Genomic DNA, 21,764 nt, shown 5'->3' on the forward strand with positions numbered 1-21,764 from the left:
CCCTCGACAGTAGCCTTACATCAGGGTCAGTCTCAAATACCTCCGATTCATGGTTTTCCTTTGCGCGTTTAATAAAATAGAATATCGAGACTGGATACTACTAGAGGAAATGTCTCAGGTGCTGTATATCTATGGCATAGGACAATTTCCCGCCCGCATGGCAACCGAGTATTAGAGCTTAAAACCTTCGTCCGTAAGTTGATTTCTTCCCAACCATCCCGTCCTGTTAATGCTGAAAGCAAACTCCAGTGCCAGGCTAATATGTATGCATTTTTATTCTCTTTAGTCGTTGAGCAATGCGTATCCTGAACGGCGGGGGGGGGGCGATGATGATGATGATGGAAAGCTGTACAATTTTAGACGCCGTTCGTGAGTCGTCAGTCCCTGTGTTTCGTGTGACCATCAGAATACAGTTCATTCATGACCGGAAGGCCCACATGTTGTCGCCTTTGCCCGAAGGATATCCTCCATCAGGCCTCTCCTGCACCGGTGCCAATCTGGGTGACTGGCCAATCCAACCCGAACCCCTGTCGTCTCCATCCATGGGGAAGAAAACACCTTCAACTTCTTCGTCAATCTTCTTGGAGCTCAAGCCAGGACTAGCTATGCCACGGTCCAAACGGCCGATGGGTGCAGAAGAATGTCTTAGCCCACTTCCCCTGCCACCATTCGATTCGCCAGACTCTGTACGGTCCAGTTGCATCCTTGCCATGGCTTGCGATATTCCAGAGGCTTGCGCATTCGGTCGCGAGGATTCTTGTGGCATCCAAGAGCCACGGAGAGGTGAACCGACATGGCCAATACTTGGGATAGTGTTTTCTGCGGCCTTCTTTTCACGTTGCTCTGCCCATAAAGCACTGAACCTCGATGGACTCCCCGTCGGCGGTGACCCTACCGAGGTGGAAGAGGTGCCACTTGGTATCGCAAGACCGCGTGCGTGATCCTTCGTGCCGAGATCTTGCTCAGGTCGTGACATTCGCCTCATCTTTTCTTGCGGTGTAAGAACTTCGTCGTGCAGGCTATTGGGCAACAAGTCGGTTTCACTCCCAAGGTTTTCTTCCCACTCGTGATACAAGTTTGAGCGAGGGACACTGGCCGACAAACCTCTCATCTTGATCGGTCGTTGTGAGTGCATTATCCTCTGGCTGATCGAGTCTTCCGTGTTCTGCGGAGACACTCCAAGCGGTGATGCATTGCGAAGATTCGAACCAAGATTGGCGTTTCTTACATTGACTATGGATTCAGGAGGACTTCCAAGTTGTCGGGAAAGGGAAGATGATGCGGGGGACCGTAAACCAAACTTGTCGGGTACAGACTGCCCTAGAGGTCCATATTGTGCGATATGAGAAATGCCATTGGCATCGAAAGAGTGTGGGAGGGGAGCATTGAGTGCGGTTCGGAGGTTGTCGACCGGCGACTTCGGGAATTGGTAGTCGTTCGGAGGTGAGCCGAACTGTGAGGTTGGAGGGGAGTTCAAACCCGAATCGAGGGCAGAAGCAGTCTGGTATTGATTGTATCGGTCCTGGAATGCATCGGGCTCATCGCTGTCCATGAGTGGGAATCCTTGATTGGGGAAGTAATCTGCATTGTAAGGTTGCTGGTTCAGCATCGACTCTGCTGCATCCTGAGATGGGAAGGATTGTTGTTCTCGGTTCGAGTAAGTATAGTTGCGATTAGCCATTGCTAAGCCGACGTCAAGATCTGCTCGGTTGACACGTCGTCCGTCGGGAAGGTAGTGGGCCAGAGCACATTTGGCGCCGAATTTGCAGTTCCCCTGTACTTATCTTAGCCGAGTAACACCAACAGAAAAGAGAAACCTACCTTCATAAAGTATTTGCATGGCGCTTGGTGGCTCATTGGGTCGAGGGAGTGTGAGAATGGGCATGCGTTGCCTGCTTGACAGGCACCCTGCCGGAAGAACTTGCATGGGACATGCTTGGTGTCTTTGGAATGCTTAGAGGGCCAGTTTTCCCCAGACTTGTGAGCGGACTTACTCTTGTTTGAGGCATTTGGAGGGCTCCTTGCCATGTCGAATAATGATGCGCCTCCGGATCCTCCGATGCTGCTCTTTCTGTCTACCCCATTTCCATATCCAGGCACGGGAACAGCCTTTTCACCATTTGCGCCAAAACCGTTGCGCGCTCGATTCTGTCCTTGGATCGTGGACCCAGGCATTTGTGCCGATGACAGACTGTTCGAATGACCCCTATTCATATTCGGAGGTTGATCATGATCATTCCACAGTCCTTCAGTGTTTGCAGCTTGTCGAGGAAAGGCCGTGCTCATGTCAGACTCGGCGTCGGTTGTCAAGAGGCTAAGTCGAGATCGAAGGCGAGTCGTGTAAGATTCGAAGGTCGGAGGAGAAGGTCGGTCTTTTCAGAGAAGGTCAGACTACGCTGAGGCGAGGAATGCTGGAGGGGTGCCACGAGTCATGCGTACTCCTTGCGCGCAGGCCCAGGGACGGTGTAGGCTCTTCCACGTGTGTTTGGGCAGATATGCGTGGGATGGGAGCCGGTTTGGCGGATGTGTTTGTTGTTGCGACTGCAAAGTGTGAGGCCGTGGTTGAGGTCTATTCAGGTGGAGCAACAGATACGTGGAGCGATCTGTGTAGGACTCTCACGGACGAAGGCTGGGGAGACTGATATGGTCTTTTATCAATGATCGCAGACACGTAGTGGGGCGCGGTTAGAGGAGGAGGATATGGGTGGGATGGCAGCGAAAAGACACTGTAGGCCCCGGTGATGATAGGCTGCAATTTCCCCCACACGACGCGTGACTTCGAGTCCCATCAGTCCCTTCACAATCCCTGACGCCAAGACTTTGATAGACTGATGAAGTCTGACCGCGGCTTCTTTAGCAGTTGTCTGACAGTGAGATTTAACATTGTTACAGTAGTACTTTTTTGTCAGACTCGCGTCTTCTGGTTCCTGTTGACAAGATCTTTCATCAACGAGCCGTCTTCATTTGGTACTATCAAGACAACCCTAGTCAGCAATGGCCGACCGGACTGGGCTCCCGTTCCTCTATCAAACAAGAACCATCCTCTGTCGACCACTCCGACTACACCGACCGTCACAGCGACGACTGTTGTCCGAATTTCCAAAGGTGTTTGTCGATGGCAAACAAGAATCCAGAATTCCTCTGTCACCTCCTCCTGGAGAAGAGTCTTACCTCCAGCAGAGAGGCCGCCAGGCGTCAAAGTCTTCGACCAACAAACTACCAGAGTTTCTTGGTTCAAGTGTAAACTCCACCATCACAGCAAGTGAACGTCGCGCGTTTGAGACCATCCTGCGTTTCACACCTGACGAGTCTCGATCCGGGCCTGTCGGTGTCAAGGACCAAACGCCTCAGGACGATGCATTGGACACGGACATCGAAAGCATTCTCGACATATTTGCCACTTCTGTTCGGGGCTACAATGCTGCCCGCGATGCCAGACTAGCCGCCGCTCGCGACCCAGACCAGCAGCACGGCCATGATCAGGACGAAGGTCTGGATTTATCGGAGTCTAAAGTCGGTCGAACGACCCGACAACAGCCCGGAGATTCAGACGTCGTGCCACTTGACGAACAGTCGTTCCAACAAATCGCCGACAGTCGTCGTTTCGAGGGTTTCAACGAACCCATCAAGGCTGCGGTCCGCAAATGCATGACCGAGATCTCCTCCGCGCTACAGGCAGCAGCCACCTCGCCCAGTGAACGGGGCGATATCGCCATGTGGCGTGTCTGCGAATCCCAAATCTTCTCGCTCGCCGCGTATCTACGTCCCAAAGCCGTCAAACGCCAACGTTACGTCGGCCCCTTGAGGTTCACCTTTTCGAGAGCCGAGTCCGACGACGCTCCTCGAGCTCTGGAAGCCGCCGAGCGAGAATTCAATGCGGCACAAGAGGCGGCCGCTGGCCCCTCCGTCTCCAGCGCAGAGACCCTTCAGCGGCGTAGCCATGACCAATCTCTGTCGGACGATGAAACCCAAAACCTCGTCTCCCAGAGCATCTTGCACCATGTGTACCCTGCCGCCCTCCTCCTCGCGCTCCGCCTGTACATCCGCCACTTCCCTTCGTCGCACCTCCCGCACAACTTGCTCCCAAGCATCCGCTCGTTCGGACACACAAGCTACGTCCTGGGAGCCAGCACCCAGTTCTACAACTCGCTCATGTACCTCGTGTGGTCGACGCGGTCGTCGCTCCGGGAGATCGACTCCCTCCTGTCCGAAATGGAGGGCGGCGGCGTCGAGCTCAACGAGGAAACCTACCGTCTGCTCCGACAGATCGAGGACGAGCGCGCCGAGGACCTCGAGTTGGACGAGAAAGAGGACGCCGGCTCGCTCCTGGGCAGTCGCGGTGGACCGTGGTGGAGGAGACACGAGCAGATGTTCTGGTTCCCCCGGATCCTCCATTGGCTCGGCGTCATCTCCAAACGGTTGAACACTGCGGCGATAGAAGGAAGACCTACCTGACAGAGGAAACTAAACTCGACTCGCGTCTCGTGCCAACACTTGTATTACCTTTTGTATAATCAACACATGTAGGCATAGATTTAGAAATTAATGATTTCCCCAAAATTCTATCATTGTGATCTCTGTGTTCAAATGAAGATACGAGGTATCGCTTTACTTTACAGACTAAGTACCTTGGTAACTCTTCCGTTTTGGGCAACAAGTCGGAACTTGGCCCCTTGTCTATGTATCTGAAACAGCCTGAGCCATCGGAGTCTTCAGTATCCTTGAGAAACCATGTCTGTAAACTTTTTGTGGCCACACCTAGTACAATGCCTAGATCCGAGAGGTGTAGGTCCCGAGTCGTTTCTCGCTCAAGTTGGTGAACGTAACGCAACACGCACCATTTTGATGATCCGCAGGTGGTCATACGAGAAGTTGCCCTTATCCGGGGAGAAGGGGACCCAGGTACTCATACACTCTTGGGGGATGGGCACTAGTGACGGACTACGCCCGGTCAATCGAACGCTTCTGGCTGCAAGGGGTCGTTGGCTCTCGACTCGAATCCTCCACATGCATTGCCGTCAGTTTTCCCCATCTCTTCAAACCATTCTCCCTGCAGACTCTCGAGAGTGGCGTCGACAACAACAAAAAGGAAAAGGAGGCAGTAACAAGTAGAGTCTTCGGAAATGGTCGATGCGGCAGCACCGGCATGAAGATCACCTCATCCGTGTCATGCTATATCAACAAAGTTGATCAGTGTACCCCTCGGAACGCAACCTCCTCAAGCTGCACAGTCCCGTTCTCCACGCCCGTCACAAAATCTTTCAAGTCCATCTTCCAGCGTTTCTGTCCGACAGTCTTGAGATCCATGTCGGCCGGACAGGACGGTATCTTGCCCCATTTGGATTTATCCACGGCCATTGTGTCAGCGAGACTGGCGTCCTGCCCATCGACGACCTTTGCATGGTTTCCCCCTTCCCCTTGACCTCCAACACCGTGTCTCTTGTCCAATTCCTTACTCGTCTCAACCTTGACGAAGACGGGGATGACCGCACCTGTACCCAGCGAAAAGGATCTGTGCCCGAGAACTCTCAAAGTCGCGCCAATGGCGCCCGAATGACTCGTGAAACTGATTCTTTCTGAATTTTTGAATTTCTCGCTTTGCATTAATTGGTCAAACAACTTGCCGAGCCTCGTCGTCACCGCATCGTCGGGCTCTCTCAGATCTGGGTCCCAGAACTCATCCGACTCCGTGAGCAAGGGGTCTTGCGTCGTGATGAAGTCGGGATAATGGTCGCGAATATACGACACATCACTGCGCCTGTCGCACGTATGTATGCCTGTTCCTTCACGTAGCCGCTCCATCACAGTCGGGTCGAACTTGTCCAAGAGACCCTTGAACGTGATCTGTGCAGTCTCCATGGCCCTGTCCAGTGGGCTCACGAAATACGTCTGTGGCAGACTCATCTTCTGGCCCTTGATCTGCGCCTTCCAAAAGTCGTTGACCTCTGCAGCTTGTCGGCGTCCTTCCTTGCTCAAGTGCGCATCGGACCAGACCATCACATGCTCGGGATCTCCATCCAGCGCCGAATAGTGACAGTCCCACGCTTCACTCCCGTAATATCGTTCTGCGATATTGTGATACCCGTTTCCGTGTCGACCTAGGAAAAGCAACTTGTATCGTGTGTGGCTACCTTCTTCGGATCCATGCCTCTTGCGCTCCTCTGCTCGATTGAGTGTCGTGATGTGGTTTTCGAACCGCTGCCAGGCGGTCATATCTCGACCTTTGTTTGGCAAGTTCTCGTCCGAGTCGTACGAACGCTGTACAAGCCCGAAGTTCGTCTTCATGAACTCAAAACTCCCTGGCTTCGTCGCTGGGTCATCCTGCAGAAAGTAGCCCGGTAACGTGGTATATGTGTACTTGTGTAGATTGGGCTTGCTTTGTACATGTCCCGGCGAGTCTTGCGCCCCAGGATCAGGGTCCGTGTGGACGTCAAGCACTTTCTGGCCGCTCATGCTGAGAAACGAAGCGCCTGCGTCGCTCGCTTCTAGCAGACCGCAAACGACCAGCGACACAGTGAGAAGGAGAAGGAGTTGTCTTGTGCAGTTTTCGGTGTCTCATTAGCCCGGAAAGTCGCAAGTCATGGTGGGTCGCGGGCGAGCGTCCACTTACATGGCAATTGTTGTTCGACAGATTCTCGTCGGTACTCTCCACCGGCGATGTGCTTTGCGATGACTTGAGTCGAGCAACATCACGAAATGCTATACCATGGTGTTTAGGAACAACATGATCTTGAGAGAGGTCACACAACATATCGTGTTTGTTGTCAAAGGCCCAGTGGTAAGCCCGGAACATTCTCAACAGGCGCAGTCTTTATGCGTTGCCGTATGATTACGGTGAAGTTTTTGGGTATCGCAGTATGACCTCAGCTTCTGAATCTCATTCTCCGTTGAATCACTTCTCTTCTTGTAGATCAGTTGTGCTGCAGATCTAGTCGCATTCTAAATCGCATCAATATGTGGCAGGCTTCAACGGACATATGTTACAATGGGTCGAGCACAGCGTTTGGTTGACACCGGCTTCTAGACTTGTTTTAGTAGGCCATCTGGCTGGATCCGTATGAATATCAACAGGAGACTTGGCTTCCAGCAAGAAGCGTTCGTGGCTCCATTGTTGGAGGACAATACCAAGGTCATTGGCATTTGCGGGCAGTCGCATTGAATTGCGTAAGATGTTCTCAATGGTTGACCACATCGCAGAGCTCGTTCGCTTGACAACGCCAATGAGTCGGGACGTTTTCCATACTCGATCATAGTGGCCTTGATCGGTAGGCATCGAAAGTAACGTCCAAAGCAGATGTTCCGCACTCAAGTCGCTATCGTCATCATCGTCCTCGAGGATCTGCTGTAGAGTGGCCAGATACTTTTCTGTCTGAGACGAGAAATCTCCCAATTCTGCCATGATTAGGTTCAGAAGGATCAACGATGCCATTCGGCAGTTGTCAACAGCTCGTCGTTTTTCAAAGTCATTGTAGCCTGTCTCAAAATTCTCCAGAGCGGTGGACAACTCGGACCCGGCTCGAAATGAACTCGTCCGGAATGGATGGTCTTTTAGAGCCTTATGTTGATCAGCAGTCGAGGGCAAGGCCTTCAGTGTTTGGGCCTTTCGTCTACTCAAAAACTCAACAAATTCATCGCAGCTCCGGTCGTATGCAGATCCGGAGAGTTGGGTCCGATTTCCCATCGAGATGCCGACCGAATCTGAGGTTTCATCGAGGTAAGCTGGATTTCCATCCATTGTCGGCCAAGAGTGCGCTATGAAACTCCTTTGCCCCGTCAGCGGTCTTTTTCTGTGGGAATGCGTAGAGGATCCTTACCAGACGATCTTGGTGTGCATCGGTGGATTGTGTTGTAAACCGGGGAAGCCTCCACGCTCAAGCAAGAGTCGCTTAAGTGCTCCCCAATGTAGTCTTGCTACCTGACGGTCTCCCCAGACACGCTTGCTAACGTCAGTATGATTGGAAAAGATGTCGTTTCGAAAAACGTACTTCTGCATTGGCGAGAAGACCGATGCCCATTATGGTCCATTCATCACAAGGACCTTGGAGGAGCCGAAGACTTCTATTCACAGCCTCCAAAGAGCGCTGCTTGAATTCCATCGTTTGAAGAGACTCTTTTTGGCCCTTTAGTGTCGCCAGGTGGAGCGCGGCGTGATGCAGCATGCATAGAAATGGTATTTCATGCTTTCGATAGAGGTTGAAGAGGTCCCAACACGAGCGTGGTTTGCGCACGGCTCTATGCCAATGGCGATGGACGAGCGATGGTATGACAAAGTAGTAGTGGTCGACCAATTCATGCACATCCCGCGTAGCCAGTATCGGATAAGAATTAAACGGGTCACCCCTCCCACGGCCCAGGTAGTCAATGAAAGAAGTCCTCACCCGATGAGAACGCAACATGATATGCGTCTCGACAATCTCGCGCTCCTCGTCCTTGGGAATTTGAGCACCACTTGCCGGCGCATTGGAGCTTTTCGAAGTCGACACGCCTGCACCAGCGGCAATGTTCGAAGTATCCTCGGAATGAGTTGCAGATTCGAGCTCCTCATACCTCTTCCGCCGGTAGTGTTGTTTTGTAAGGAAGGCTCTAGTCCTTCTTCTCTCGGCTTTGCTCTTCAGTCCTTCCACAAATTGGAATTTCTGTTCGAATCCAGGGGAAGCCTCGGTCGCAATCCTTTTATGTAGCCTTTGAAGGGACTTGTCGACCTGAATATCATGAAAGGAGGGACCAGCCTCGCAAGGCGTTCTACGAACCATGCTGCTGGCAATATTGTTATCATGACGGATACGGGGAGCCATGCACCTCTGATGTACTTATTAATACTCGTTAGTACAATAATACCTACGCAGTTTGTTAGCTGGAATTCTCATTCGGATCTCGGCGATATCTCACCTAAAGTCCAACGCCACCTCTTTCTCGAAAGTGGCGTAGTTGGCTGCTGAACATCGAGCCATAACCTGCTGTGAAAGCTGCTGCACAAACTTTATAGCCTCAATGTAGAGTGAAGATGTATGTAGCTAGATTCCATCAAGAAATTGTCAGTCTTCTTCAGCCAAAGTCGACGAGGAACCCGTTGCTGATATCATGCCGAGTCTACAACGGAGATAAGAAATCGCGCCATCAGCATTTTCAGTTGGCATAAGAAATAGGATATCACAGATTCACGGCAGCATTACTGATCACAAGGAATGATTCATTGTGTGTTTAGCGACATTAGTTAAGTCGCCTTCTACTTGCTGCTCAAGCAAGCTGGAACAACCATGTGCCAGTACTTACAGGCATAGTATGAGAGCTGGGCTTGGTCAACCACAATGCTCAAGTTCATACCACAACGTCACTCGTTGCTACAACGCTCTGTATCTCGCGCCGGACCTTTGTCATACTCCCGCCATTATGGTCGAACAGCGGACGTGCTGTTTTGCTCGTGACAGGAAGCCCTTCCGTGGCAGTAACAGCAATAAAGGGGGAGGGAGAAGCATGCCGGATGTGAACGCCCCACAAGGTCATTGGCGCATTTGTATGGTTGACCAGAAGTGCATACATTGCTTCCATGGCGGATAGCTGCTGTCCAAGGCCACTGGTTCCGTCCCAACCGTTGATATACCATTTTGATCCGCACGTAAGACCGTTGTTCTTATGCACGCATGCTCTTGCGGCGCCCTGTGCAGAAGCCCTGATGATCTCGCCGACACGTCCTGCGGTGAGGGGTGCCATAATGGATGTCGCGCTCAGCCATCGAAGAAGGTAAGCCTTCATAGAGAGTTGGTCGGTATTGCAGGTCATGCCGAGCTCACATTCTGCCTCGAAAACAATATTGGTTGCATTCTCGAAGGGGGACACAAAGGTGTTCGTGGCTTCGAGCAGACCCACAGTTCTCTCAATCCAAGGAGACGAGCCGTTGGTGAGATTCTGCAGCACTGCGGCGCCGTACAAGAACAAGCCGACATTGTACGTCCACTGATGATGGTCAATACCGGTACAATTGATTGTTTCATCAGTGCCGTCAAACACATTGTAGATGTTGTCAATGAGGCCAACACCGACCGTCCAGTCCCATATCTTGTTCGCCCAGTGTATGTAGGTCTGATTGCCTGTGAGTCTTGCCAACCGGGCAGAGAGTTGAAAGAAGGCGCCATTGGACACAGAATTCTTGTAGTAGTAACCTGCATTTTGTGGGTGAAACTGCCATTTGAGACCGCCGTTACACTTTGTAGTATTCCACCGAGCAACGTAGTCTTGCCATGAGTTCTCGACGATCTTGAGCCAGGAAGGAGCGGGCGCAGGTGGCTGAGGGAAGGAATACTCTTCGGCGGATATTGCAGCAAACACCCAAAAGGCTTGGTCGTCATTTCCCTCATCCAAGACTTCGGAGGGCATGTTGAAGTCGTTCGCTGGACCCAGTTGAGAAACGAGAGCTTCGGTCATGACATTGTTGTATGAATTGTCCCCGGTGTAATGCCAATACTCCATCATGCCACTCCAAGCACCGCCGGACTCCCACCTACGCGTTTTTAGTTAGAGAACATGTCGAAGTAGGGAGTGAGTAGGTGGGTTACCAGTAGTATGGCGGGAAAGGCCATTTTCCAAGGGTGCCGCCACTACGATTACCGTTGTAGAGCTCTTGCAAACCAGAGGCGATGGTTGCAGCTGCGGTGAGGATGGAACCTAGCTGTTGTTAACAAAGTCATGGTCTTCACTCCAGCCAGACCTCAACTCACTTCGGTCATCGACATCCAGGGCGACTGCCAGCACAGTCGACGGAATCAAAACAAGAAAGAGAATGGAAATGAGTGTAAAGCCATGCATGATGGCAAATGCAAAACTGTGACAATCGACCGCTGAAAGATGAAGGCTGTTAAAGAGAGAATTGATGGATGGAAGACGGACGAAGAGGCGATATCATCAACGTTGAGTTTTCACAGCCCCTGGGAAGAAGCTGCAGTGAATACGTTTTCTCGAATTGACGCCCACCATATCACAGTGTCTTCACTGCATCCCAGGGTGAACACATCATTGTGCGAGAACCTTCTGCTGACCTTAATCGCCCAACGGCATCTTAGACAAACAGATCATATCGATCAACACACAAGCGTACCCCTACCGGATTCTTCTGCTTTCGAAATACCGCCATACAATCTGATCATTTCGCATCCAACCCCATAGCCACTTACAAGGCACCGAGACCATACGACTCCGAGCAGACGAAGTCAACACGCAAGGTCTGACCCCAGACGATTTTACAGACCAGTGTCCCAACTCTGAGTCTACCAACGCTCATTTTGTTACAGTGACAGTGAATTCTGCTGCGAGATGTGGAGGTCCTGGGCGTACTCTATAGTCTCTCCTTTCAGATCCGTATTCCAAGTGTTTCGGATTCTGCCATGTCAACCATTTATTGCTTCCGCAAAAGTCTTATGGCAGGCCGAATGCGATAGCAGTCATACAGCCCTTCAGTCTTACCGCCTATCCACATCTCACAACTCACCATTTGCAATATAGGAAGTTCGCAGGGACGGTTCTGACCAGTGTTGACCAACACAATCATCAAATCGATACTTCTGACAAATAACTGTTCATCAGGTCGTAATGGTAGCATATCGCCTGAAAGATGATCCATCGTAGTCCGTGGAAATCACTGTAACATCTTACCTGCCTAGTATCCTAGCTAGGTGCGACCTAGGATGTCCGCCTATAACAGCCTCAAAGACTCGCTCCCGGAAGACTTCCGCCTATCTCGATATCACACAATCTGAGAGACTGTTCCCGGAAGATGTCCGCCTACCTCGATATAACAGTCTCAAAGACTGTTCCCGGGGGATGCCCGACTACCTCGATATAACACAGTCTCAGAGGCTGTTCCCGGAAGATTTCCGCCTATCCCGATCAGGCGGCTCAAGGCTGACCCATGGCGCCAACTCGATTCGGAATGTATTATCGAACAGACTTAAGATCCAACATTGTGCCTGAAATATAAGCCACGGCCAGCATCTGTTCGGTTTCGAATGTGCCCTTTCTGTTGTTTCAAACATTTACAATCCTGCAGCTGCATACTCACCAACATGATTGATTTTCAGTTGTCGCCAGAACAATTGGCTATGAGAAATGCTGTTAGAGGATTTGCTCGTGCCAATCTGCAAACAGCAAGGTCGATATATGAGGCTCAAAGAGCATCATCTTCAGCGTGGGAGGACCGCTTTCGCTCAACCCAACCTATTTACGCTGAAGCCGTCAAAGCCGGCCTGATAAAGGCTCAAGTCCCAAAACAGCTCGGCGGAGCAGGTGGCCCTCTGATCGAGGCTGCTCTTGTCGTGGAAGAGTTCTATGCTGTCGAAACCAGCGCGTCTTTGACTATCCTAGGTACTGGATTGGGTTTGACCCCCTTGATCATGTCCGGCTCCCCCGAGCACAGCAAGTTCTTCAAGCCATTCCTTGACGGTACAGGAACGCCGCTGGCCAGTCTCGTTTTCTCTGAGCCTGGAGGGAGTGCGAACTTTGCAGAAGCAGGTGCATCTGGTTTTGAGACAGTCGCTCAATTGCAAGGCGAGGAATACATCATAAATGGGGAAAAGGTGAGTGATCTGCGTTTCTGCTCATTCGAGTTGGTTACCGACAGGATGCAGATATGGGCGACAAATTGTTCAGGCTGGGATGACAGGGGTGCGGACGTGCAGTGCGTGCTATGCCGCGTCGAGGGTTCAGCGGCCGTGGACGATGTTCGTGGGCAGACAGCAATCATCATCGTCACCCGACAGGATATTGCTAAGAATGACGCGAGCGCATACTCCGTGCTTTCTCATCCCGAGACCATTGGTCACACAGCCGTCAATGGGCCGCACATTCGCTTCAAGAACCTGCGTGTCCCAAGATCCAACCTACTTGCTCCTCCTGGGAAAGGAGCAGATCTGGTTGAGATGACATTTACTGCCTCCGCTGCTCTCGTGGGCGCGATGGGCGTGGGCATTATGCGACAGACATTTGATCGGGTTCTTGCATGGGCCAAAGAAAATCGACGAGGCTCAAAAGAGGCTATGATCCAGAAACAAAGCGTAGCAGATCTGTTGATCAAGATCAAGACTCGATGTGAAGCAACCAGAGCTCTAGTCTGGAAGGCGGCATGTTGTTTTGGCAGCACTCGGTTCGGAGCTGAACTCTGCTATGAAGCCAAAATCTTTGGATCCGAAAGTGCTGTTGAGTGTGTCATGGATGCCATCAATTTGGTAGGGGTATCGGCATACTCGCGAACCCAGCCATTTGGAGACCTGCTGAACGATGCTGTTGTCCTGCCGATATTTGATGGCGGCAATGTAGGGGTTCGACGGAGACAGGTTGAAGCTATCTTTGCTCAAGACGCGTATGATCCTTGGGAGACTACCTTTGGGCCAGAGAAGTGACGACAGAACCGACCTGGTTTTACAGGTGGCATTGCATGTGTAATCACGAAGCTAGGCTGCCTCAGGGACAAAGTATTCCCGGAATGCGTGTAAAGTCGCCATAAGTGATCGGGTAAGCAGTACAGTTACGAAGATCTAGAGCATAAGGTAGCATGAGAGCACGGCTCCGAATAGGGAGTACAAGTCCTGTTTACTAAGAAATTACTTAAGCGCCAAGTCAGGTGTTTTGTCGACCCTGATTCTCCCCGTTGGTTCACCCAGGTTCGTTCCTTTCGCACATCATTTATTATTTCCCATTCTTTCGCCAGTGTGTAAGGGTGAAAGCGTGGAAACCGGATATTTCTCGTAAAACAGGACTATCAATCTCGGCACGACGTCTTGATGATGTTCTAAGCAGATCGGGCAACCGAAATCCTCCAGGGATTCAAGTACTCTGCCTCGGCTCCGCCTCACTTTGTTTCATCACTCTGGCCATCCCGAAGCGTGTACAAGATGCCGAAAGCGGTCAAGGGAGCTCTACTACAATGCGACCCGCCTCAGATGGCTATGGTGCGGAAGATTGACCGCGAATCCAACAACGCATACATCATTGAGGAAATCGACGATCATACATGTTTGGTCAAGGAGACCAAAGTGGAAGAGATCAAAGCGCGAGTCAAAGAGCTCATGGATGCGGCCATGGGCATGGATGAGGACGACAATGACGACAAGGACAGCGACCTGGATTGAACGCAGCCAGAGTACGAGGTACTCCAAGTCAAGGCGTATACACTTCTCCAAAGATCTTCGCAGGGACAAAGTGGGCGAGACGGGACCTTCTGTACCCATGTTTATCGAAAGTGGTGAATACAGACTTGGCCGAATGGACCACTTGTGTCATGGTAGAACATAACCAAAAGCGAGCTAGAGTGTTCCCGAACGCAGCTCGTCGTTCACAATCCTCTTGAATTGAGACTTGAGGAAATCAGGAGCACCAGAGGAGGTGGCAAAAGGCTGGTGAACAGGAAAATGCATTGATGGGAGAGGCATATGCGTAGCACCAACCACCCTACAGAAATGACTACGGGGGTGGTTCATAGGCTATGGTGGGTATGTGCTGGTATCGGGGTAGCGGTTACGCGGCAAAATGCAGCAGGAATCCCTAAGCGAGCACGCAAAAGGTTTATTCGTAAGAGGGAAGTGCAACAGTAGAGAGGGATCTACATGCAAGATTCGTACTCAGCTTGAAAACTTGGTAAGAGGGGTTTGTCGAATACTGTCATTGCTTGATCGCAAGGAATTGGATACAGTAGACAGCTGCTGGAATGAATCTGACACGTTGACACACTGACACATTGACATACATGCGAATGACACGCTTCTGTCTGCATGCATGCATGCATGCATGGTTGATTAATGCACATGACCTCTGGGCGAAAAGGGCAGACTGGACCCTGGCAATCGAAAATTGACTGGACGAAGGAGCAAGTGGTCGAATTTAGGGCTTGGGGGATTGACGGCTGGCGGCGGTGCTGGGGGCGCCCGGTGAGCCTAGTGAAGGCGTTAGGGGCGGGGAAGACAGCCGGGTGGGATTCGTGAATGCCTGAAAACTGATTAGGGCCAAAGTCTGAGAATGACTTGCGTCCCTTGATCTGCTTTGGCACCGGAACCGCTGGCAAAGCGAGAACGAGCAAGAGTCCGGATACGAGGTGCAATACAGCGCCTTGTACGCACGAACTCACAACCGAGGACTGAGGGACTCTTTTAGTTGCCAAACATGGAAAAGCCGGAGATATTCCAGGCACGAGCGACTCGCACAGAGACAACCCGCCCAAAGTCACCAAAAGGCAAGCAAGGAGTAATAAGGAATAACATGAGTACGGATAATGAACGGCAAGTCTCCTCCCTTGGTGGCTTCTTGACACTACAGTAGCACCTGGGGACCCAATATCACACCTGTTGGCCACCGCCGATGGCGCCAATGAGCCAGTGGATGCACTCAGCGCCCTCAATACCTTCCTTATAGGCTATAGGTACGAACAGGGTTCAGTCAGTATGCACCGCTAAGGTACCTCAGAATGCTCTCCTGTCCAGTACTCGTATGCATTGAATCTTCTACTCTTGTCCTGCAGCGACTGTGATCGTCAACCATTTGATTTCTGCTGCTCTCCATGGAATTACATACTCGGTATCGGCTTCGCTTGACGCCCAATCCACTGCTGATCGGTGAATACTGGCCAATGTTCGGCGCCACATACACCCTTGTCTCTTCCCTCCCTTCGTCCACCCCAATACTCCCGTAGCAGAGAGGTGAATTTCTCCGTAGACGGCCAGCTAGTGCCTGTCATTCGCCCACTACTCTTTTCGTGCATCGGGCTTTCGGTGGGCCACACAGTACGAGTAGTTGTGGCCCTTTTCCCGTATCTGGATTCCCCGTTCACCGTTACACTAAATGACAAGCCACACTCCGTGCCTACCGACCGACACTACAGTACAACATGTACAGGCAACAGAGTCTTCACCACAACTCTCTCCCTACATTCCTCTCTGCAGGTGTTTACAGAACAGTTCATACCTGGCCTATTCTTTGCACTCTGATTCTTTATCTTTAATTCATCCTGTCCCGGTCCACTCCACATTTCCTCTTGACCAGCGCGGCGCTCCCCGCTATATTTTCCCCTGCTTGTTCCAACCCTCAAGTACATTCATCCGAAGATAGAACATTGCGACAACAATGTACGGCTATAACTTCAGCTCACCCTGCTCATAAAACCGCAACGTCGATCAGCTACATCATCAAGCAGACTACCCGTCAGGTTCTATCCACCGTTCACCGACGCACAGTGGGCATAAAACCCCGCCGCCAACTCATCAATTCCCCAAACAATTGTGACATTTCACACCCTCCCACGCTCCCTCGTCACCGCCTCGCCTTGCAGGTCTCCAGTTCTTCGCAACATTCGAGCCCACTAGGTTGTCAGCCAGATCTTTCTCCCACAGTCTTAAGATCACTTCAACTTTATCACAGGAGCTTTTTAGTACGTGAGAAGTGCGGCAACCGTCCCGGTCCGTCTCGTGGAGCTTTTGACGTGAAAGGGTTCTGACTTTGTCCAAGATTGCCAGCAGGGTCTCATCCTCTCCCTTCTGCCCCTGACTGGTTTGCATTGGAACCCAAGTCCCCCTTCTTCAGTTATTGAAGTACTCTTCTCTTTCCCGACTAATCCACAATATCGAACAACCAGTCCATGGCATATCTCAGGGTCGGCCAGAGAAAAGTGTACCGTCCATGAACATCACGGTTTTGCACTTTGCTATCAGATCTGCCGAGCAGAGAATGAGGCCAGCATTCAAGTCACCAAATCATGCTCTTCCCGGCGAATCTACTCCCCAACAGTCCACCTCTTGACACAAAGAAGGCGTTGATATTGTTGGACTTCCAGAATGACTTCGTCAGCCACGATGGAAAACTATCTGTCGAAAACGTTCGGGGCTTCCTACCCAACCTGACCACCCTTGTTAAAGAGTTCCGCACGAAAGGAGATGTGATATGGGCTGGAACCGAATACAGGCAATCTCGTTCCACTCGGTCTGCTGTGACAGGGTCTCATTCCATCCTCCTTAAGCAGTTCCTGCAGGGGCAAGACAATGATGACGAAGAAGGTGTGCATTATAACGATCCTATTTACACTCGCTCACCTGCCGAAGCTCCTCTCTCCCCAACAAAGACCCCGGACCGCTGGCATGATCGTGAAGCCTTCCTTACCCCAACCATGACAATGACACGCCACAGGTGTTGTTTGCCCGGCTCTACTGGTATTCGGTACCCAAAAGCTATCGAGTCTACCATGGATCCTCAGAAAGATTTGATAATGCTCAAATCTCACTATTCGGCATTCGTTGACACTCAACTTCTGATGCATCTCAGGACAAGACTAATCACCCAAATCTATGTCTGTGGGTCGCTTTCGAACATTTCCGTTTATGCAACTGTCCTTGATGCCGTATGTCACGGCCTAGAGGTGACTATCATCGAGGACTGTCTCGGCTATCGTGACGAGATGTGTCATACCGAGGCCGTACGGCAGATGGCCGACAGCATGGGAGCAAATGGTATCGACTGCCAAGAACTTCGAGACGATATTGCTGGTCTGTTGGGCGATGTGATCAAAGAGGAAGATTTCACCACCAAATTCCAAGTCAGCTTGCCGCGTCCAACATGCCGGACAAAGTCGCACACGTCCAAAAGTCAGATTCGCAACTGGATATCCAACGTGGAAAGTGACGAGTTTATTACTCCCCCGCCGGAAATGGAAAGAAAGTCTTCGAAAAGGATCGGAAATATAGGTGACAGCAAAAGGGATAATGACTCCAAGGGTGACTCACTGAAGATCTCACCCCATGCCACTTCAAGCGAGCAAAGCCCCCCACGAAAGAGGTCAACTAGCGACGTTGATTCTTTAGAAGAGAATCGGAGCTGCAAATTGTCCCATAAACCATCCACGAGGCGCAGCTCGGAGAATAGTCGCAACTCAGAAATGGCGAAGCAGAAACAGAAACCCTCAGCCAGGAAACGATGGCCCTCTCAGGACACCTTTCAACAGCCACCTAAGCATAGTATGACCAGCGTTACTGAGCATGTTTTACCAACTATGGCTGATATTGCGGACAAAAATCCGAGTCTTGATACCAAAAAGAACGAGGAACACAATGCATTTTCAAAGCTGTACAGTGAGCATCATCCGTGCGGACAGAAGAAGAAGAATAAAAGCGTACCCAATATTGTTGGTCAAGGGGATAGGATTGGCAACGGTGATTGCCAGCTTTGTATCGACGTGATCGAAAGTGAAGAGGCTGAGAATGCCTTCTACGCTCTGAGAGATCAAGTACAGTGGAACAAAATGTACCACCGTTCGGGAGAAGTGCCTCGTTTGGTCGCTGTCCAGGGTGAGATAAGTGGAAATGGTTCTAAATCCCCCATCTATAGACACCCCGCGGACGAGTCGCCTGAATTGCTTCCCTTTGACAGTACGGTCGGCATGTTAAAAAGAGCCGCCGAAAGGGCTGCCGGGCACTCCTTCAACCACTGTCTCATCCAGTGGTACCGAAACAGCGAAGATAATATTTCAGAACACTCTGACAAGACGCTCGACATTGTTCGCGGGTCCAGTATCGTGAACTTCAGTCTGGGTGCCCAGCGGACGATGATCTTGCGGATGAAGAAGACAGCAATAAGAACAGAGGGTGGCCATCGCGAGGACGACCATTCACGGCCATCCCAGCGTATTCATCTTGCGCACAATTCCCTTTTCATTCTCGGCGAGGAGACCAACCAGTATTGGTTGCACTCGATTCGAGCGGACAAACGGCCTGCAACGGAAAAGGACGCCGCCGAGCGTGCATTCGAAGGCCAACGGATAAGTCTGACATTTCGACAAATCGGGACATTTATCGACTCTAAAGAAAGCACCATCTGGGGCCAGGGTGCCCGAGGCAAGAAGGAAAAAGATGCCCGCAAACTGCTCAAAGGGGTCGAGGCAGAGGCCGAGGGGGAGGTCATGATCCGGGCGTTCGGTCAAGAAAATCACGCCAGCGCCGACTGGAATTGGGACGAGGTATACGGAAAGGGTTTTGATGTTGTCAACTTTGGCGTCAAGACTGATGCAACCGTGCCGGTTGATCCCGAGACTGCCCATGCTGTCTCGTGAAGGTCATCTTTTCCCTTGGAGGATGGACAGTGAAGAGAAACGACCACACTCGAACGGCTCTACTGCTACCATATGGAAGGACCCTCGGCGACCAGAATCGCAATACTCACTGGTAGAGTTCTACAGGGGGAAGACATCCCTCGGCCAACAAGTTTCAAATTCGAAGCCCTGGAGGGCCCCAAGAAACAGGGAACCCAAGGGTAGGCCAGATATCTACGCGGCAAACTATCTGGCGCGTTCAAAACATGGCCACGCGACGAAGGCTATAAACTAAATTATACGAAGGTACGACACATGTTTTGATGATCTTGATGAATTGATTGTGGCAATTTTGGCATCTACACATTGACATTGACAACGATATTTTAAGAGAGAGATGTGTTTCTTCGCATATTGTATGCTAGCTCTACCATACATACATACATGGGGGAAAAAGGGTCGTGCAACATTTGCGGGTGCACGTTCATCAAAGGAAGAGAAGAGGAGGGGACTGACTTGAGTGTGTGTGATGGACCGTGTTGTGTAACGGGTGTTCAGGTTGCCGTCAATCATGAGCCCAAAGCGTCATTATATAAATGACAATACCAATCAATGTACTCCTCCCGATAATCAAATGAATCAGTAAAGGGGTAATGTGACGAGGGGGTTTTGGTTTTATTTGTGCTACGTTCTGCTTGCCAGCTTTCCGGGACACAGCTATACCATTGTACAGCTCAACTAAATGAAACCTTTCCGTCCTTCCCTACTGTGGCGGTCGACAACTTGGGCTGTGACCTTGGTACTGTCGACGTCGATGCCGCCGCCGCACTGCTGGCCTTGTGTGCCCCTTGAGCATTGTCAATGGCTTCCACCACACTTCCAGCCGGGGCATCCGCGATCTCGTTGACTTCCTGCGCGGTCAAGACGTCGCTGACTCTGGGCGCTCGACTCTGGATGAGAAGTGTCGTGGGTCCGCGAAATTGCAAAAACAGTCGGTCTCCCCATAATGTCCTGCGGCTCCACGTCCGTATTCTGAGCGAGGCATTGGCCAGAAATTTGTATGTGCTGCTCGTCTTCAACGTTTCCACAAACTTTGAAGACGGGAAGAAGTTGCCCAGTTGCAGTGGTATCTGCAGACGAACGTTGTTGGACTTGAACCTGTACGGTCGAGGTCGAGGGGACGGGGACGAGGCGGTGTACGCAAGCACGTTCGAAGGGTGGACGACATAGGACTCTCCCTCCGCCAGCTCGATCGCGTAGACTTGTCCCTGGCCTGCGAGAGCGAGCAGACCTCTCCCGGTCACGTCGGAACTGCCCCAGTACGCCAGAGACAGTTTTGCATTCAGGCTCGGTTTCACCGACAAGGTACTTCCCGTCCACGCCAACAGGGCTTTTCTCTGTGCCAGTTTCCAATCCGTCGTGCCGTCCAGCTGTAGGATCGTGAACGTGGTCAAGGGTGACCGCGTCGATATGAGGGCGTTCGATGGAGATGTGCTCGTGATTTTCTGGTAGAGAAACGGAATCCCGACCAAGGCTCGACGGACGGGGTTCAACATTCGAAGAGACGAGACCGTGCCGTCCGGGTCACCGCCAAAGGCGACCAACGTTCCTCGACGTGTATAGAGATCTTGCGACGGAGAAAGTGTGACGGAAAGTAACGAGTAGGGACTGCCAATGACCTCGAAGCTGGCGTCTGCAGAGGAGAATGAAACGTGTTAGAGATATACCATCCACGCCCGCCCGAGAGATGTTGTGGGTGACTGACCTGGAGAAGAGGCAGACAGAGATCTACTACCAACATCAATGCTGCTGGTATCTGTCGATGGCGTCGCTTGTAGCGAAATGTATCTGTATCCGCCGACTCTTCGACCCGCGACCAAGTGTGCTGGGAACGCCCATCTTCGTGGAAAATTGCCCAATCGGCGCAGACTGCAAGCTGGGATGGCGGGCATTTTCGACTGAACAGAGGGTGTGTATGTGCAAGGTCGGAACACCAGGATTAGACGGTAGTGAGCGACCAGGTGGCCGTCAAATATTGGCGCGCGTGGAAGAGAGTCTTCCTCTCTTTCAACAAAAAAGTGCACTTTATGGAAAGCTTCAGTCGAGGAGCTCGATGCCCCCGGCTTGTCGCGCTCCCTCGGCACACTTGCCCCGAACGTACATAAGGTAGGTATAGCCAGCAGCCTTGTACTACTACCAACGAGCCTCACCAGGCTGCGCTTTCCTTCAACAACGCCTTCGAGACAAAATCCCGTAGATATATAATGCGATTCCGCACATAAACTCACCTAACCATAACATATATCGAGGCTGAGAACCCTTTTCAACCATTCAAACATACCTATAGAAACATATAACTCGAGCAATGCTTTGTTCCGAATCCAGCAGCCTCAGAGGTTTTCTGCTTCGCCTTCAGCGGCCAAAGGATCATGGGGCTTTTGTTGTCACTTCTCAATCTGATGTCCGAAACGCGAGTACATCTTCCTCCATTCAATGCATCAGATCTTCAAAAGGCGCATAAATTCGGTCCGGGAGAACGTCCACCTTTCCACGGTTTCATGTGGGCGACTTTGGGTCCATAAGCACATCCGAAGTTCAGCCATAAGCATCTCAGTCTAAGCCCTTACAAACTGGCAAATCTGGAACTCGCTGCCGAAAAAGAGTGTTATAGGCGACACCCTGGAGGCCAAGCCGTGGTGCGCCTTCCACTGTT

General features: G+C 51.4%; 7 protein-coding genes across 7 annotated transcripts; 3 read left to right on the top strand and 4 right to left on the bottom strand.

The window, feature by feature from the left end:
* Positions 1 to 84: 84 nt before the first annotated feature.
* PV06_04370 (uncharacterized protein) lies at positions 85 to 2,671 on the bottom strand. The gene is made up of 3 exons (XM_016405259.1): positions 1,995 to 2,671; positions 1,822 to 1,943; positions 85 to 1,774 (listed from the first exon to the last, which is right to left on the bottom strand). The coding sequence occupies exons 1-3, from the start codon at positions 2,284 to 2,286 to the stop codon at positions 419 to 421; spliced, it is 1,770 nt and encodes a 589-aa protein (XP_016263465.1). The 5' UTR covers positions 2,287 to 2,671; the 3' UTR covers positions 85 to 418.
* A 269-nt stretch (positions 2,672 to 2,940) lies between these two features.
* On the top strand, positions 2,941 to 4,455 carry PV06_04371 (uncharacterized protein; the record flags this gene model as incomplete). The annotated part of the gene is made up of 1 exon (XM_016405260.1): positions 2,941 to 4,455. Exon 1 carries the CDS (start codon positions 2,995 to 2,997, stop codon positions 4,453 to 4,455), a length of 1,461 nt encoding a protein of 486 aa, XP_016263466.1. The 5' UTR covers positions 2,941 to 2,994.
* Positions 4,456 to 4,555: 100 nt separating this feature from the next.
* PV06_04372 (uncharacterized protein) lies at positions 4,556 to 6,740 on the bottom strand. Its single transcript, XM_016405261.1, has 2 exons — positions 6,611 to 6,740; positions 4,556 to 6,535 (listed from the first exon to the last, which is right to left on the bottom strand). Exons 1-2 carry the CDS (start codon positions 6,688 to 6,690, stop codon positions 5,191 to 5,193), a joined length of 1,425 nt encoding a protein of 474 aa, XP_016263467.1. The 5' UTR covers positions 6,691 to 6,740; the 3' UTR covers positions 4,556 to 5,190.
* A 209-nt stretch (positions 6,741 to 6,949) lies between these two features.
* Positions 6,950 to 8,753, bottom strand: PV06_04373 (uncharacterized protein; the record flags this gene model as incomplete). The annotated part of the gene is made up of 3 exons (XM_016405262.1): positions 6,950 to 7,763; positions 7,815 to 7,936; positions 7,986 to 8,753. The coding sequence occupies 3 exons, from the start codon at positions 8,751 to 8,753 to the stop codon at positions 6,950 to 6,952; spliced, it is 1,704 nt and encodes a 567-aa protein (XP_016263468.1).
* A 3,303-nt stretch (positions 8,754 to 12,056) lies between these two features.
* Positions 12,057 to 14,699, top strand: PV06_04374 (uncharacterized protein; the record flags this gene model as incomplete). Its single annotated transcript, XM_016405263.1, has 2 exons — positions 12,057 to 13,348; positions 13,871 to 14,699. The coding sequence occupies 2 exons, from the start codon at positions 12,057 to 12,059 to the stop codon at positions 14,115 to 14,117; spliced, it is 1,539 nt and encodes a 512-aa protein (XP_016263469.1). The 3' UTR covers positions 14,118 to 14,699.
* A 2,030-nt stretch (positions 14,700 to 16,729) lies between these two features.
* Positions 16,730 to 19,072, top strand: PV06_04375 (uncharacterized protein; the record flags this gene model as incomplete). Its single annotated transcript, XM_016405264.1, has 1 exon — positions 16,730 to 19,072. One exon carries the CDS (start codon positions 16,730 to 16,732, stop codon positions 19,070 to 19,072), a length of 2,343 nt encoding a protein of 780 aa, XP_016263470.1.
* A 387-nt stretch (positions 19,073 to 19,459) lies between these two features.
* On the bottom strand, positions 19,460 to 21,112 carry PV06_04376 (uncharacterized protein). Its single transcript, XM_016405265.1, has 2 exons — positions 20,817 to 21,112; positions 19,460 to 20,744 (listed from the first exon to the last, which is right to left on the bottom strand). The coding sequence occupies exons 1-2, from the start codon at positions 21,001 to 21,003 to the stop codon at positions 19,786 to 19,788; spliced, it is 1,146 nt and encodes a 381-aa protein (XP_016263471.1). The 5' UTR covers positions 21,004 to 21,112; the 3' UTR covers positions 19,460 to 19,785.
* Positions 21,113 to 21,764: the final 652 nt, after the last annotated feature.

This window comes from Exophiala oligosperma (genome assembly GCF_000835515.1).
Source record: "Exophiala oligosperma strain CBS 72588 unplaced genomic scaffold supercont1.4, whole genome shotgun sequence".
Taxonomy (NCBI): domain Eukaryota; kingdom Fungi; phylum Ascomycota; class Eurotiomycetes; order Chaetothyriales; family Herpotrichiellaceae; genus Exophiala; species Exophiala oligosperma.